At 52.3% G+C, this 16,771-nt stretch overlaps 1 protein-coding gene across 2 annotated transcripts in view; it reads left to right on the plus strand.

Moving 5' to 3' along the window:
* Positions 1-16,771, plus strand: part of GRIK3 (glutamate ionotropic receptor kainate type subunit 3) — a 229,115-nt gene that overhangs the window by 172,700 nt on the left and 39,644 nt on the right. For both annotated transcript variants that reach the window (XM_019658746.1, XM_019658736.1), the window contains exons 8-10: positions 3,623-3,730; positions 7,025-7,138; positions 15,255-15,458. In XM_019658746.1, the coding sequence (XP_019514291.1) occupies positions 3,623-3,730; positions 7,025-7,138; positions 15,255-15,458 (426 nt within the window). The remainder of the gene's footprint in view (positions 1-3,622; positions 3,731-7,024; positions 7,139-15,254; positions 15,459-16,771) is intronic.

The following is a 16,771-nucleotide window of genomic DNA, read 5'->3' on the forward strand; positions in this document are numbered from 1 at the left end:
ATGCAATCCTATACCAAAAGGAAGGCAGCGCTATGAGGGTAAATGACAAAGAAAACACCACCTTATACTCAGCAGACAGGGCAGCTTTCCCAGGGGTCCTGCATTCACCATTACTGCCTGGGATGAGGCCAGTGACAGCTCCTGCTGCATTTTCAAGTGACACTGGCAGGAATATGGATGAGACACAAGCTTGAGCGTTGACACACGTGCCTTTGGAGTTTATCTCTACCTTTTTCCCAGCTGTGTGGCTTTAGACACGTTCCTGGATATCCCCAAGCATCAGTTTCATCTCCTGGCAAACGCCATCTCATAGTCCCTGTGAAGGAGCAGTTAAGTCTTTGGCACCAGTCCCCTCATCCCTGGAAGGGACTCGTGTCAGTTGTTTTGCTACAAGAGGACCGTGATGGTCCCTTGTCATCCATCCCCTCAACACTGCGGAGGAAGTCCGACTGGCCACTGCCCCTGGGTAGCCTGGGAGATCGTCGGCTCGTTCTCAGGGAACTCGGGGTCCTGACCCCCATGCCCGATGCTCCCTTCCTTGGCAGGCCTCCAGCTCAGTAGCCAGAGGCCAGCATGAGGGTCTTGGTGACTCTTAGGAGCCAGACAAAGGTGGCTTTGAAGCTTAAGCACTTTTTGGCTGTATGACCTTAGACAAACTACTGAACCTCTCTGAACTTCCTCTGTACAGTGGAAATAATAGCAGGGTTGTTGCAGGATTGAGTGAGTTAGGGGATGTGTGACACACTTAAAACTCCGCCCAGCACAGAGCAAGTGTGGAACAGATTGACTGCTATTGCTATTGTTTCTATCGGGACTGTCAGCATTATGGCTTCTTGTTCCCTGGGAGGTTTTTAGCTAAAGAGGACCTCCAGACCCGATAGTTTCAGGGATCCCCACCCTGTTCATCCTTTACCCCTTGGAATGGTTGAGGCTCAGTGATAAAGCCTGGATGAGAGCAGATTTGTCATTGCCCACGCCATAGAAAGGGGAGTCCCATTCTCCCTCCCGGGGCTGACAGGCTCACGAAGGTGTCAGGGGGCCTGGCCCTCCTGTTTCCTGGCCCCAGGCCCAGTGAATGGCCCACATCACTCACACACCTTTACAGAACCCTTTCAGAAACATCTTTGTCTTAACCTCCGTTTTAGGGTGTGGAGACCAAAGCACAGAGCCCCATGTGGCTCGCCCATGGTTCCACAGCTGACCTCCACCGGGCTCCAGGTGCCCTGCTAGAGCCCGGCACAGTCTTCCCTCAGACCATTTCCACGTTGCCCATCTCCCCATCTGACTGCGTGACAGTAAATCATTTTAAAGACTTGGCATTTCCGAGAGGAGCTGGAAAATGCCAGGCCGGAGTTCGGAGCGTGTGAAGCATCTTTCATTTAGCGAGTCCTGAGCCGAGGCTGGAAGGGGTGGGAGGCCTGGGAAATGTCACGGGGAGGAGCTGCAGTGGCTCGCTGCCCTGGCCCTGCCCCTGCCCACCGTCAGGCCGCGCCCCTGCTGGCATTTAATTCTTCAGCCGCTAACAAGGAGGAAGTCTCCCCACGAGAGTGCAGGTTTGAAGGCACCTGCTGTGATTTCCCCTGGGGGCCAGGAGACAGCCTGAGGATGTGGGAGCCTACAGAGGAGGGGGTGGCAGAGGGACTGGAGAGCCAGCCTGAGAGAAGCTGAGCCTCGTGCGTGCGAGGTCGCAAACAGTCGTCTTCACCTTCTCTGATGCATGTTTGATCTCCGTTCTCAACCTCCGGCTCCAGCTCCCGGGGCTCTGTAAAGCTCCCCACTCAGCTTGGGCGTGATGACCCCAGGCGCCTCAGCTCTCCTCCTGCAGACAGGGAATCCACACCACCATTGCTTGGGGCCTGCGCAACTTAGGCCCTGTTGGAGCCTCAGTGCTCATGAGTGTAAAACGGGGTCAGCGGTGACACGCACCTGGCAGACTTGTGATGAAAACTGAATGAGCTCATGCCTGACAGCTGCCCAAGTGCTTAGATTCCCAAGCATTTTGGTTTCGGATCTACAGCTAGGCCTCCGGGGATCTGTGAACCCACGAATTTGTGTGTCAAAGTGTGAGTGTACTTACTCCTGGGGGAGAGGGGGCAGGGACATTTAGGGTGCCTTTCTCAAACCCTGCAAGGGATTGAGGAGCCCAGTGTGGCCCAGCAAGGACTCCGATATTCAGACCTTCTCCTGCCCCCCCCCACGCTCTGGGCCCTCGGACCCATTGGGCTGTGTGAGTTCCCAGCCCACCTTTGTTCCCAAGGACTCCAGGATGTGTGGGTTTGTTCCTCCCCCAGACACACAAAAGCCGTACATTTCGGGCTTTTACCTGTGTGCCAGCTGCATCCTAACCTCTCGGAAGAGGGAGAGGAGGGAACTGCTCCAGCCTGAGGAGTGGGGCCCTGGGGCCCCCACCCCCACTCCATCCCACTGCAGCTTGACTCACCCTCTTACCCCCTCTGTGAGCTTGGGGCCCCTCCAGGCCTGCTTCCTCATCGGTACAATGGGCACCATCGCCTGCCAGGGTCTCTGTGGAGGTTGCATGACATGCATAGCATGAAGCACCTTATACAGCTAACGCTCCGGGCCCACGGGAGAGATATTATCTAGAACGAGAGTCAGCAAACGTTTTCTGCAAAGGGCCAGATAATGAATATTTTAGGCTTTGAAGGCCAGATGGTCTGTGTTGCAACTATTCAGCTCCAAAGTTGCAGCGCAAAAGCAGCCAAAGACAATAGGTAAACACACAGGCGTGGTTGGGAGTGGGAACACTGTTTACAGAATCAGGCAGCGGGCTGATTTGGGCCTGCCCGTAGTTTACCAGCTTCTGATCTATTGTAGAAATGGAGCTTTTCTCAGTTTGGGTCCTGAACCCTCTCTGAACCTCTGCCTGCCTCTCTCTGCGTTAATGATGCTCGTGAAAACTTACCATTTATTTATTCAGCGCTCAGGTTGTACGCGACACCATTCTAAGCATTTTACAGTACTTATCTCAGCCTCCTCCCATTTTAGTAAAATGGGTACTATGATTAGTTCCGTTTTACAGATGAGGAAACTGAGGCACAGAAGTGCAATGACGTTCCCAAGGTCACACCGCTGATTGCCATTGAACCCAGCATTCTGTTGCCACAGTCCTTCATCACACATGCGCGGGGCTGGGGCTGAGGCTGGCAGGGGTGGCCTTCTCTGTCTCCCCTGGCTCTCCAAGGGCCACCCCAAGTGTCTGGTCTTCCAACCAGAGCAGACTTGGCCCCGTGGCTTTCCTGCCTTCTCGGTAGGTCTCGCCTGCCCCACTCCACCTGCCTGTCTCTCTGCCCCTCTCTGGGGATCTGACGTGGGCTTCCCCTTCTCATGGCTTCGAGGCGGGGGCTCATTTGAGTGCGTCTGAGATCAATGTTGTACACGAAAAGGTGCAAATGTAAAGCTGGCTAAAGAGCATAATAGAATTTATGGAAATCGCTGGCTCGCACCACAGCCCGAGCAATGATGGAGGTGATTATTAATTAATCATGGTCTTGGGGGAACAGTATCAGTGCAAGGAGTAATTAAAGTGAAACATTGTACAGTTGTACTGAACGATGATTTATGAGCCTGAGGAATTGCCGCTCTGCCCTCTCCCCTCCGGCAGGCTCAATGGGAAGGATTAACCGGACGGATTGTTTTCAACAAAACCAGCGGCTTACGGACTGATTTCGATCTGGACATCGTCAGCCTGAAGGAGGATGGCCTGGAGAAGGTGCGTGGGCCCAGGAGACGGAGGGGCCAAGACCCAATGCAGCCGCCCCTTTGGGGCTCGACGTGACCCAGTGTGGCCTGTGCCTTGGCTCTTCAGAGACCATGAAGCCCTAGTGAGATGAAGGGTGCAGAACCCAGGGGCCTGGCCACAGCTGACACCCAAGCCATCAGAGCCAGGGCCACTGGGGATGCTTAACCTGGGAAAAGTAATGGAAGGTTCATGGGACAGGCAGACTGTTGTTAAGTTCCTGCAGGGCTGTCATGGGACAGAGGAACAGACCTGTCCTTGGGTGAAACTTTCTAAGGACCAGGGCGGTGTCTGCCTGAGGAGTGGTGAGCTCAGTGTCACTGGAGGCATTCAAGCAATAATTGAACAAAATAATTGCTTGTCTGGGAGACTGGGAGTGACCCTTACTCTTGGAGTGACGTTGAAACACATGGCTTCTGAACTGCCCTAGGCTTCTAAGGCCTCTATGATTCCAGGGAGTTTGGACATGCAAAGCAGGTCCGCCAGGGCCTGGGGACCCCACCTGGTTACCATGGAAATGTCTATAATGGGGTCAATTCTGATCCCTGGGAGCCTTCAGCATATTCTATCAGAGTCAGGCTGCTGGACTGAGAAGGCGGATTTAACATCAGCCCCTGATTCTCAGTATCTCCTGGAACCTCGGGGCCAGGAGCTCAGCTACTCTCTCTCCCACCGCAGGCTGGGCCCGGGGAGCCACCAGGGCACCTCTCCAACCCTGGGAGTGGGGTGTATAAAATGCAGGGAGCAGAGGTCAGGAGGTGGAGAGGCCAGCTCCAATGCCTGGGGGCCTTCAGGAGCCCTGACTCCTCTCCTCCCTCCCCGCCCACTCTGGTTCAGGCCTCTTCCTTGGGTTATTTTGACACTCTCGCCCGGTTTCCCACCTTCACTCCTGAGCTCTCCAGCCACTCGAGTGCACACACAGGTGACGCTTCCCAAAGCCCAGCTCTACCCTGTTCCGAAACTGCCTGTGGCTCCCCAGTGCCCAGTCAGTGAGCTTCTGCCCCCTCCCAGCCTTTAAGGTTCTTCAGAAAATGCCCTAGCTTGCTTCTCCAGGCTTCGTCTCCACCGTCTCAGTCACTCTCCCTCCCTCGTGTTCTTCCGGGACCTTCACCCAGGTGATCCATCTCGGTTGCCCTGGAAGCAGGCGTGGCCTGGGTCTTCTTGGTTCATTCCCTCTGGCTCTGCCTGGATTCCACCTTGTGGCCAAGTTTACTCCATTCATTCCTAAGTTTCCCACAGATTCATGGGGCCACTGTGCTGGGGAGGAGCGGCCAGGGAAACCTCACCATAACACTGCAACTCTTTCATGTCAACTAATAGCATCAGTGCCTTCAGGATGGGCTGTGGCCTCTGCTCCTAAAATCTTCAAGGCCAGTTGGTCCAACCCTGTACACATTGTATGAGTTCTCATTAAGCAGTCTTCCTGCTTCTATTAAACTTCCCCAGTGCTAGGGAGTTCCCTTCCTCCTCGGGCAGTACTACGGCAATACAGAATTCACTCAAGTAGCTGTCTCCTTTTTGTTCTCTCAGCTATCGGTCTCTGGGGATCGCCTGAAATTCTAAGGGTGGCAATTAGATGGCACATGTGCCACCACTTCCCACTCCCGTGCCTGTGGCTGGCATCAGTAATTGGTCATCAGAGCACTCTTTCCCGCTGAGCCCACCCACACCATCCTTCTCCCAGGAACTGGTACAAACTGACCACAGCTAATACTCAGGAAAAACTCTGTCTTCTATACCTGTACTAAGGTTGACCGGCAGAGGCACCCACCTCTAGTGGCTCCTGGTCTCAACCATCCGGATTCTGGGCAGAGAACCCCTGCATGCTAGGTCCTCCTCAGTTCTAACTATCCTCATGTCCCCATGGCACCTGGTGTCTAGCAGGGCATGCAGTTGGAACTCAATAGATGCTTGCTGGGGCAAGGGTTCCCGCTGTTCATTTGGCCTCTAGAGAGATGTTTGTTGAGCGCCTCCTGCACCCAGGCTGAGCTCAGCCCGCTTGAGAGAAGAGCCTCTTTCACTCTATCTCCTTGTCTCCTCTTCTGTTACCCTGGGAGGTCTGCAAAGACAGAGATCCTGCCTGGAGAGGCTGCTGAGCCCCCAGACACAGCCACTCTCCCTCTCATATCATCACTTGTGTTTGCAGAGCTGGGTCATAGCTGATCCAGCCAGCTCCAGCCGGTGGCTTTGGGAGGATTAAGGCAGAATTACCCGAGCATAATTACATGTCTCTCTGCTATCTGCCTCGCACAGCTCTCTTAATGGGGTGTTTGCACTTGGCCTCTCTGTTTAATTGATTAAGTTTCCTGAGGAACCCCCCTTACCCACCACTGGGCCAAGGACAGAATGGGCATGCCGAAACTGTCCTTGAAAGAGAGGAGCTGAGATGGGGGCAGGGCTGGGCAGGATTGGGTCCAAAAGGACCTTTAAGAGGCCCAGGACTTTCGAATGATTTGTAGACTTGATCTTCTGTTGCCTCTCTCCAGCCTCAGGCCTGACAGCAACAAGAGCAGTGTAGGGACAGAGATTATGCCACCTTGGCCAGGGCATCTGCCAATTTTAGAAGTAAAACCACAAAGCAAACTGCCTGCAAACCCAGTGGCATCCAAGGCCCCCACTGAGGGTCATCTACTCTGTTGTACCACCCCCCAAGACAGCTACAAAGGCCAGCCTCCTGCCCAGCCAGCCCTCCTGCACGGGACACACCTCCTCATCCCTTCATTCATTCCATAGATGCTTAGTGATCACCTCCCTTGCTCTGGGCCCTGTCCTGGGCTTTGGAGGGTACCTGGCCCCAGAGCTGGCACTGGGGCTGAGACCCTAGTGAGTGAACAGCTGGGTGCCCAAGGTCTTCCCCAAGAGGTGGGAGGTCCATCAGGCTCAGAATAACTCTGTCCTGGCAGAGGAGCTGACCCTGACCCTGACCCGGAGCCCCTGATTTCCTCATGGCATCAACGCCACACCAGGACAGTTTCCACTGGGCTCCCTGGGTTTCCCTTATGTTCGCCTCTCCCTCCACATTTTCCCCTTCAGCTGTGAAGGGTTTGCCACCAAGGAGGAGGTGACAGAATTCAAGAGATTCAACATCTTGAGGACCTCCTCCTAGAAGGAGGGAGGCAGCAGGGCTGTCAGAAATGTTAGCTCAAAATGTGTTAGCCATGACAGTGATGGTCATGAGGAATGGGACTGACATAGGCTTGTTGGTATGGAGACAGGATAGAGAGACTAGGATTCAGCACTCTGTTCTCTGTCTGTCTGTCCATCCAGGTTGGGGTGTGGAGTCCTGCCGAGGGGCTCAACATCACAGAAGTCGCCAAAGGCCGAGGCCCTAACGTCACCGACTCTCTGACAAATAGGTCACTTATCGTCACCACAGTGCTGGTAAGAGCCTGCAGCCCTGCAGAAGAAGGGACTGTCTGATCCGAGGGCAAGGTGGCCATCAGGGCTGGAGAGGCCCCTCCGTTGCCCCACCCAGTATTGACTGGGTACCTCTTATGAGGCTGCTGGGGGGCTGGGAGGAGGGGGAGGTGGAGCTGCAGGAAGATGGGAACAGTGAGGGTGGCTCAGATAGCTCTCAGAGCTTTTGGAACACAGGAATTCTGCTCATGGCCACAGGCCAGAGACCCCAAGAGGTGGCTGAGTGGCCTCATCCCAAAGATCGCATGGTCAGACCTCATGCCTGCCTGAGACCTGGTTGGCCAGCCCTTCTGTAGAGGCCTGTGTGTCTATCTCACTCCTACTCACTCGCTGAGCCCGGAAGTCTGAGTAAGAACCACGATGGGGTGGAAGGAAGGGGGGTTGACCTGCCCCCTGCACCAGGACTCAGGGTCCATCTCTTCCATCCAGGGAAAAGGCCCTCCCCGCTGGTGCCCCCAGTTCTGGCTGGTACTCTGGCCACGCCCAGAGAACCCAGCAGGTGCCAGGAGCCCACACACATGCCATACTCCACAGTGTCCTGTCCTAAGATCTCTCGTTCACAGTCACTCTACCTGCCAACCCCGCTCCATTCCCAGGACTGAATAGCATCTCCTTCTGACCATTTCAACTCAAGGGTGACTTTTGGGGTCTCCCAGGCTCTCTGCACTTCAGAGCTCAAGGTATTCAGGATGCACTCAGGCCCCTGCCCTCCTCTGAGTGACCAGTGCTGCACCCACTCCACATGTGCCAGCCCCTCCTGGAAGGCCTCCAGGGTGACCAGAGGCTCAGGCCCCACCCTTGCAGGGTGTTGCTCCTGGGGACCCATGCTGGGCCATATTGGGGAGAGGCAGCCAGGTCACAGCCTGGTGGATTCTGACCAAAGACTCTTTGAGGACAATTTTGGCCCCAGTCAGCTTCTCCTTATAATAAAGCAAAATGTTTATAAGGACCATATGGTGAGGTCATCCTCTAAAAAAGGGGCGAGGGACTCAACCTGTTTGGAGTGCACAGATAAAATAAGGCTGCCATGGGATGGGATGGAACCTGGGAGCAGGGCTGGGCACCCCATACAGGGCCCTTCCTCGGGCTTGTGCAAGGCTGGCCCCACCTGCCTCCCTGCAGAAGGAGCTCAGCCAGGCCCTACCGGATGGTCATATGTTTTCCCTCTAGTGTGATTCACCAGCCATATACTTGGTTTTCAAGGAAGGGATGTAGGAAGGGATGTAATAGTTAAACCCCATTCTCCCAGGAACCCCAGTGAGCAGCAGACACCAGGGCCACTGTTGGCTTCTAGGCAGCAATTGTAGCCTGTGGGTCTCAGCCCCAGTCTCCAGGGTTATGACTATTGAGAGGATCGACGTTAAAGCTGATGGAGACCTAATGGGGGTTTTGGACTTGAAGCTGACAGAGCCAGGATGAAAGGCCTGGGGAGACACCTGCGCACCCCCCCCAATTTGGGGTGAGACTCCCCCCAATGGCATTTTCCCAACAATTATACATCCTGCCTGCCTTTACTGATTGACTTTTTGTTAACTAAAAAAATATAAAAATCAGACTGCTAAAACCAGGAAGTCAAAAGATCTCATTAGGAACAGGGAAAAAAATTGTAAAAACATAAAAATCTAAAAGATTAAAGAGAAACAAAGGGAGCAAAGGGATTAGAGTGAGGACTGATGAGCAATTAAAGGAATATTGACGTAGATAAAAATAGAAACGATAAAAGGAGAGTTGAAAGAGAACAAAATAAAAAGGTTAAAAGGGAAATAATAAAGAGAAAGACTAAAATAAGGAAGGAGATAAAAAGGAATGCTATCAAGAAAGACGAAAAATTAAAATAAATAATTAACAGCTCTGGCTAGACACGGTAAAAAATGTAAAACCGGAATGGCAGAAAGCAAAAGGATAAAAGTGTGACAAAGCAAAAATATAAAAAGGGTAAAAATAAAATAATAAAAAGGTGGTAAAAGATTAAAAGCCGGGCTGAATAAAATGTGAGATATAAATAAATAAAGCACTGTTCGGAAGACAAGCTTTAAAAAGGTAAAACTAGTATGCTTTAAGAGATTAGCAGGAGAAATGATTACATGAGCTAAGATGATTCAGGCCCAAAACAATATTCTAACGGTAAGAGGTGAGCTAAAGATAATATGCCCAAAGAATGCAAAATACACACCCTTTGAAAGATCACAGGGTTAAATTTTATTAAAATGGCAGCAGCCTGATTTCAAGGGCATAAGACCCTTCCGCAAAGACACAGGGGATTTTTTTTTCTACACCAGCAGATGCAGAATCCAGCAGACATCCCCTGCTCTTCTCACAGCTTCATGGTTAATAACTCACAGCTTCTTGCAAAGCTCCCAACTGACCTGCTATACTCAGCGCTCACTGGAGGTCCCACCTGGGACCCCGGCTGGCTCCTAGGAACCCAGGGGTCAGGGAAGGAGAGCAGCCCCTCTTGGTCTGTAGCCTGGACACAACTCCATCTGTCCCACTGCCCCTCATCCAGGCAGACGTGAGTTTCGCAGCTCCTGGGAACATGCACTCTGAGCAGGATGCAGGGATAAGACTGTGATGGCTAAGAGCACAGGCTTTGGGTTTGTCTTGGCTTAACTGTGCACTAGTTGTATGACCTGAACAATTGCTTGACCATTCTGTACCTCGGTTTTCTCATCTGAAAAAGAGAGGTGATCATAATTGTACCTACTTCAGAGAGTTGAGAGGAATAACGATTAATAAATGTAAATGGCACGGAGTGTGTGCTAAGTGATAGCTGCTGTTGTTTTTAATTCACATTATTATTGATTCCAAATGCAGTCCCCAGGAAGCTCGGGTTTAATACAGTATGCAGAGTGACAGTTCTAGACAAGACCTCTGCTTCTGTCCACAAGCACAGCCCTGAATTTCACTGCAGACTGACACCTGACCATGGTCGCAGGGGTTATCTCTAGCACAGGGTGCATTATAAACTTTGAACTTGTATTGGCTGCCTTTCAGGCCCGATGGGCATTCCTTGGCTCACCACAAACCCCACCACTCCCTATTGTTTACACAAGGCTTCCTTTTGTATATTATAACGTTGTTTCCTGACTGGCCCCTGAAGGCATTAGGGTTTGTGACCTCCTGAGTCCCTCCATAGCTCTAGTCTCCTACTAGTATGTAAAACTCCATGTCCCAGCCACCACTTCACCTCCTACCTTTGCCAAGGTCTGAGCTCCTGGCTATGACATCATGATTATCCCCTCCCTCTGGTCCCCATTGCTTTGACCTCTCTCATGGCTGCTGACCCAGATGTCCTTAAGCAGAAGTCCTTCCTGGGGGAGTCTTCTGAGAGAGAGATGCCCACTCCCACTCCAGGACTGGCCTAGGGCCACCTGATGACCTAGAGCTGGTCCAGACACTCTGGGGAATGTGCCAGAAAGCCTCAGTGTGGTCTGCATGTCCCTGAGCCCTGGGGTGCCCCAGACTTGGGCTCTTTGGGGCAGCTGCACCAGTTGTGGACAGTGGCCCAGCCCAGCTGCTCTGGCTGAAAACCCAGCCCAGTGCTTGGCAACCTGAAAGCAGGTCCAGCACCACCCGCTGAGAGCACTGGGCCCTGCAGGTCTAGAGTGTGTTGTCAGGGCAACAGCGCTTTGAGTGACAGGCAGGTAAGTATAAGGCAGGAATACAGGAAGATCCAACTGCTTTGCCCCTGGCGAACAGGGCTAGCCCCAAGAACCCTGGCATCTGGAAGTGGTAGAGGGCAGTATCTCTGTGTGGGCTATCCCCAAACCCACCTCTCCCCCATCCTGAACGCTGGGGTTAGGGGTGCCTTACCCTGGCCACACAGATGGCTAGAGCCCTGACCCCACTCTCTCTGGCCCCTCATCGCCGCAGGCAGCCTTCCCCATTCCTGAGGCAGAGAGCCTGGAAGCCTGCCCTCCCCCACCCTCTCCTTGCCTGGCCCCTACCTCTGTTCTGGTTCTGCTCTTCCATGAGCTCATGAAAAATTCATCTGCCCAAACCTCAGCTCACACGCCGAGAAAGCACACCCAGCTCATTCCTAGGGGCCTCGCTTTTGAAGAAGGTTCAGTATTCTTTTGGCTGCCGAAGTGAGCAGTGGTGTCAGCGTATATGTGGGCATGTGTGTGGGTGTGGGGCCGTTATACACGTGTGTCTGAACACGCACTGATGGGTGTATTTGTGTAGTGTGCACGTTCTGACCCACACAGACTCAGTTTTCAGGCAAGTGAACCCGTGGTGCCCAGCTGTGAGAGAGGGGAAAAGTGAAGGAAGGCTTAGATGAGGGCTGGGAGAACCATTTCAGGTGGGGAGAACCATTCTAGGCCTCACCTGCTGGGAGGGCAGGACACCTATTACTCTGTCCTTGTTTTACCTGGCACAAGTCAAGGTCTTGGGTCCAGGGTCCTTGGCCTGTACGTCTGAGCAGGGCTAGGCGGACAGAACATTCAAGGATGTGTTTTATTTGTGCCAGTGGCATTGTGTGCACATGTGCATGCGTGTATGGATGTGTGTGGATGCTGCCTAGGTTGGAAGGGGTGTAGGAACATAGCTGTCAGGTAGCTAACCCCTGGATCCTTCCACCAAAGATACCCCACTCTTCCAACTCCACAGGTCCCGTCCCTGGGAGAAGCTTAGCACAGGGCCCAGCTTTCGCATGGGTATAAGCGATCAGAGGGAAACTAGACTAACAGCCCTGGCAACCAATAGTCAGAAAAGGTTATTTTTCTGGACCCCTGTTTCCTGTGACTTGTTGAAGAGAAATATTACCCCTGCTCCTTCAGCGGTTCCCCCAGAGCAATAGGAGAGCGTGAAGTTATGAAATTGAGGGCACCTTCACCGAGCAATCGATTAGCAGCCGAGAGAGCTTGTGAATTGGCTGTCTGGACATTTCCAGTAATAAATTGTGAAATAGTCCATGAATAAGTAGTTGGCGGAGTTCAGAATTACCCCCTAGGAAATGTTGCAGGTCTAGAGACACATTACGAAGGCGAGCACCATTTTAATGCTCTGGGCTTTGGCTGTTAAATATGTATGCCATCCGCACAGCACTTCCCGAAATTAATGGCATTTTACAGCTGCTCCAAAAGTAGCATATTTATATGGAGATGTATAGATTCCGGGGGCTGGGGTGGCTTCACAAATGAAGTGCTAATTTTAGAAGATAGAGCCAGGGAGGGGCAGGGAGAGGGGGTCAGGAAGTGAGCTACCTCAGGGACCTTTCCCTAAATGGGTTTTCTACCGCCAGTTATGATTTTTAACCTTTGGTGACATTGGGCATGGTCTCTAGGCGGAAAAGTTCACTGTGGTAACGGGCCACCCAGCACACAGAAAGGAGGCAATAGTGATATTAGTAAAAATAAAATGAAATAATAACAGTAATAATATTGGCAGTTTATATTTGCCAGGCACTCTTCTATGTGCTTTTCATAGATTGACTCAATTAATCCTCACATTAATCCTGTGAGGTAGGCTCTAGTATTATCCCCATGTTACAGAGGAAGGTGAATTTTGCCCGGGAATCTATGTGTGGTTGATAATTGCCCTGGGAAAGATGATACCTTCTCTACAAATATTTTCTTGAGCTACCGTTAGGGCCACCAGGTACAGTGCTGCGGTCCGTTCACTGCACGAGAGCATCCGACTAGGAGGATGAGTTGGGACTGAAACCCCGTGCTGGCCTTGCTCACCAGGCCCCATGCCAGGATTCAAGGCAGCACCTTCCCAGAGACAAATTTATACAAAAGTAGTGTATGCACTAGCCAAAGTCCCCTTTCTTTTGCGTAACCCCAGCACCCTCCCTGGCGCCAGCTGGGCTCTGTTCTCCAACCCTGTGATCAGCCTACTTGATTGGAGGGTACGGAAAGGAAGTGCTGAGGTTCAGCATGGAGTCTAGTCAAAGGGCCCAGCTTTCTACCCAGTTAGACTGAGAAGTGGTTTTCTCAGAATCCTTGAAGAGGCAGGAACCTCTTGGGGATTCAGATACACCCCAGCTCTTTCTCTGAAGCAACCCAAAGGACTGTTGACAATCTAGAGAAAATCAGTTGTGGGGTGGGATGGGCTTTTGAAAGTCGGCGTTGCTGGGGATCCAGGGTCAGAGAATGGAGCCCACCCGCCAGAGCAGGTCCCTGGCAAGAGGCTGCTGGTGGGTTTCTGCACCCAAGGACCTCCAACGAGGGTCGCCACCAGGGCCTTCCATTGCTCACCCCACCAGAGGCCCCCCATGTCAAAGGAATGGCCACGCCAGTTGAGAGAATGATAAGATACCTCCATAATTAGGTGTGTGGCCTTCTTGTGGGCTTGTATTCATGAGATTCCCAGTACAGGTGCATTCTGAAAGCTAATGGTTGTCGCCCATCAGCTGCAGGCTTGAGGCATTCTGTCACGTGGATGTGCCATGGGGGCTTTGGGGGAGGTGAAGCCCCAGAAAGAGACTGAGGAGCTACAGGCAGGAAGAATTGGAACTGAACTCTATCAGACTATATAGTTCGACTCCTGTGCAACCTTGGGCAACTTACTGACCTTCTCTGAGCTTCAGTTTTCTCATCTATCAGATGGGGATAATGTCACCTATCTTGCAAGCTTGTGAGGCTTATATCAAACAGCCTATGAGAAAGAGTTTAAGTTGGTGCCCTGTAGAGAGCAGGAACTCAATACATGCAGAGTTTGCTAAGAGTTCAGCTTGTCCGTCACAGACTCAGGATGGAGATATGTAAGTGAAGCCGGGTACATGGAACCAGCAGAATCATGGACTCGGATGTTGACCTGGACTCTGGAACCATTCTGTGGGCCTAGATTCTGCCATGTTGGGTTCCACAGTTCTTCATTCTGAGTTTCTCAGACAGGACAAGGGCAATAGCTACTTTCCACTTTTTCCTGCCTCTTCTCCCAGTTATTCTTTGCAGGCTCACCGGGGGTTTGTTTCTAAATGAGATACATGAGTTGTGCCCTGTTCAAAACCCTTCACTGGCACCCCATCACCTGGGAGGGAGGAAGCCTGATATGCAATAGCTATCAACTGTGCTCTGACCCCACAAGCTATCTTCTGAGGACCCCGGCCCCGCAGGGAGAAACACCTTGCAACTCAGGGCCTCTGGCACAGTGAGGCTTCATCAATCTGAGTTCAGATCCTCTCTCTATAGGACAGGTAAGCTCCCACCAGTCACTTATCCTCATGAATTCACTTTCTACACCTACGAGATGGGATTATTAGTACCTAACCCCAGACGATTGAAATTAAGGTTAAATGAGGCAATACCAGCTACCGTCTCTTGAGCCCTCCTGCTCTCCTGGGCTCCGTCCTAGGCCCTCCACCGATATTATCTCATTTGCTGATTTACTAGTGCCCAGCACGCCCACTTACAAATGCCAGCTATCCTGGTTATCAGGAATCACTCACCTGGTCGATCCTAATGCTGGGGACTGATATCCCTGGAAAGAGAGCAGTATCGGGGAGTGTGTAGATCTAATCTTTTAAATAGGAGTTGGGAGAGACATCAGGGAAGATGCTTGATGATGTGCCTTCTGCAGCCGTGTGCTCAAACTTGAGCCAACAGCAGAATCCCCTGGAGGGCTTCTTACAACACATACTGCTGGGCCCCACCCCAGCGTTTCTGGTTCAGTGGTTTGGGTGGGGTCTGAGAATGTGTAATTCTGACCAGTTCCCTGGTGACGCAGATGCTGCTGGGCCGGGAGCCACACTGAGAACCTCTGGCCTGTGCTGATGGGGCGGCGGACAGAGTATGGGATTCAGAATCAGCCTTGAGTTCAAATCCCTGTTCCACCACTTACTAGCTCTGTGACCACTGGACAATTAATAAATACCTCCTGAGCCCCTACCTCATGCCAGGGACGCCAGTAGGAGGCCCTCTGGGAAGTACAGAGTTGGCTCTCAGGAAATGTGCTTTGCCATCCAAGCCACCCAAAGGTTTTTGTTTTGTTTTGTTTTGTTTTTTTTGTTTTGTTTTTGTTTTGTTTTGTTTTTAAACACAGCAGCAGAGCTTCCAGCCCAAGCTCTCCAGTCCCAACCGGCCTCCCCCACCCCCTCAGCCTCCCTCAGCTCCTCTCCTGTCTGTCCCTGCAGGAGGAGCCCTTTGTCATGTTCCGAAAGTCCGACAAGACCCTGTTTGGGAATGACCGGTTCGAGGGCTACTGCATTGACCTGCTCAAGGAACTGGCTCACATCCTGGGCTTCTCCTACGAGATCCGGCTGGTGGAGGACGGCAGATACGGGGCCCAGGATGACAAGGGCCAGTGGAATGGCATGATCAAGGAGCTCATTGACCACGTAAGTGGGGCTGGAGATGCCCCAAGGCTTGGCCAAATCTTGGGTGCACATCAGTGTGGGGCATCCCGGCAGACAAAGGCCTTGGGGGCAAGGGAGATGGGGACAAAGGCTACGACCTGGGTGAGGGAGACCCAGCTCTCAGGCCTGCTTTGTTCTTCATGCTCCCAACTCCTAGACACTCCCCTCCACACACACACACACACACACACACACACACACACACACACGCGTGCGCGCGCACCACTTCTGACTCAACAGCCATTCCACCAGTGTCTTTGATGAGCTCGCTCTGCAGGATCACTGCCTCCTGCTCCTTTAAGAGCTACCAACGCATGCCCCTGCCATGCAGGCAAAGTGCCATTACAAAATATTTCACCAAACTCTGAGACAGAGTTTGATCTGTGATTGTCTTGCGTAACTTTGGGTCCAGTGGGGAGACAGGGAGTCCAGGGGACCAAGGGCTAGAATGAATGAATGAACGAGGCTCAGCTGGGAGGTGCCAAGGAGGTAGATTTGTACTCTGCCTGAGATGGGAGGGGACCCAGGAGAGCAAGGAGTCGAAGCAGCAGGCAGAGGTTCTGGGAGAGAGAGCTGGTGGTGGGAGGGGCCTGAGGTTTGTGGGGCACTGGGAGGCAGACAGAGAGAAGCCACAGCAGGGGGAGTCAGGAGGCCCTGGGTTCGAATCCTGTTTCTTCATTCATTGGCTATATAAACAGGCACGTCGCTGGACCTCCCTAAGTGGCTTTCTCATCTGTCAATGGATATAATTCCCCCTTCCTCACAGGATTGTTGTGATGCTGGACATGAAGCATTAGGTGCAGGGCCCAGCCCACAGCCACCCCTCAGTAAGAGGGAGGCTTGTAAGATGCAGTGAACACACATGTCACTGTAGTTAGAAGCCCAGGCCGTGGACCGCTGGACCAAGGTTCAAGTCCTGGCTTTACCAGCTCATAGATGTACAACCAGGTAAGATCATCAGTGTCACTGAGCCTCAATTTCTTCACTTCTAAAATAGAAGTAATTAGCAACTACCATAGCTCCTTGGGTTGTTGCGGGAATTAAATGAGGCACCATTTATACAGGCTTATCCGGCACATTACCTGCCCTTCCAGCTCAGGGCCCTCGACTCTCCAGAAGCATTTTCTATCAAAGACCTGCTCAGGAAGGCATGGACCTGATCTATACTGGACTCTTATGTTCCTTCTGCCATTTATCCTGACAACAACCCAATGAGGTACCGTATTTGCCGGCGTATAAGACGATTTTTTGGCCCTGAAAAATATGCCTCCAAGTGGGGGGTCGTCTTATACGCC

The sequence above is a fragment of the Hipposideros armiger genome, unplaced genomic scaffold, assembly GCF_001890085.2.
Source record: "Hipposideros armiger isolate ML-2016 unplaced genomic scaffold, ASM189008v1 scaffold_10, whole genome shotgun sequence".
Classification (NCBI taxonomy): Eukaryota; Metazoa; Chordata; class Mammalia; order Chiroptera; family Hipposideridae; genus Hipposideros; species Hipposideros armiger.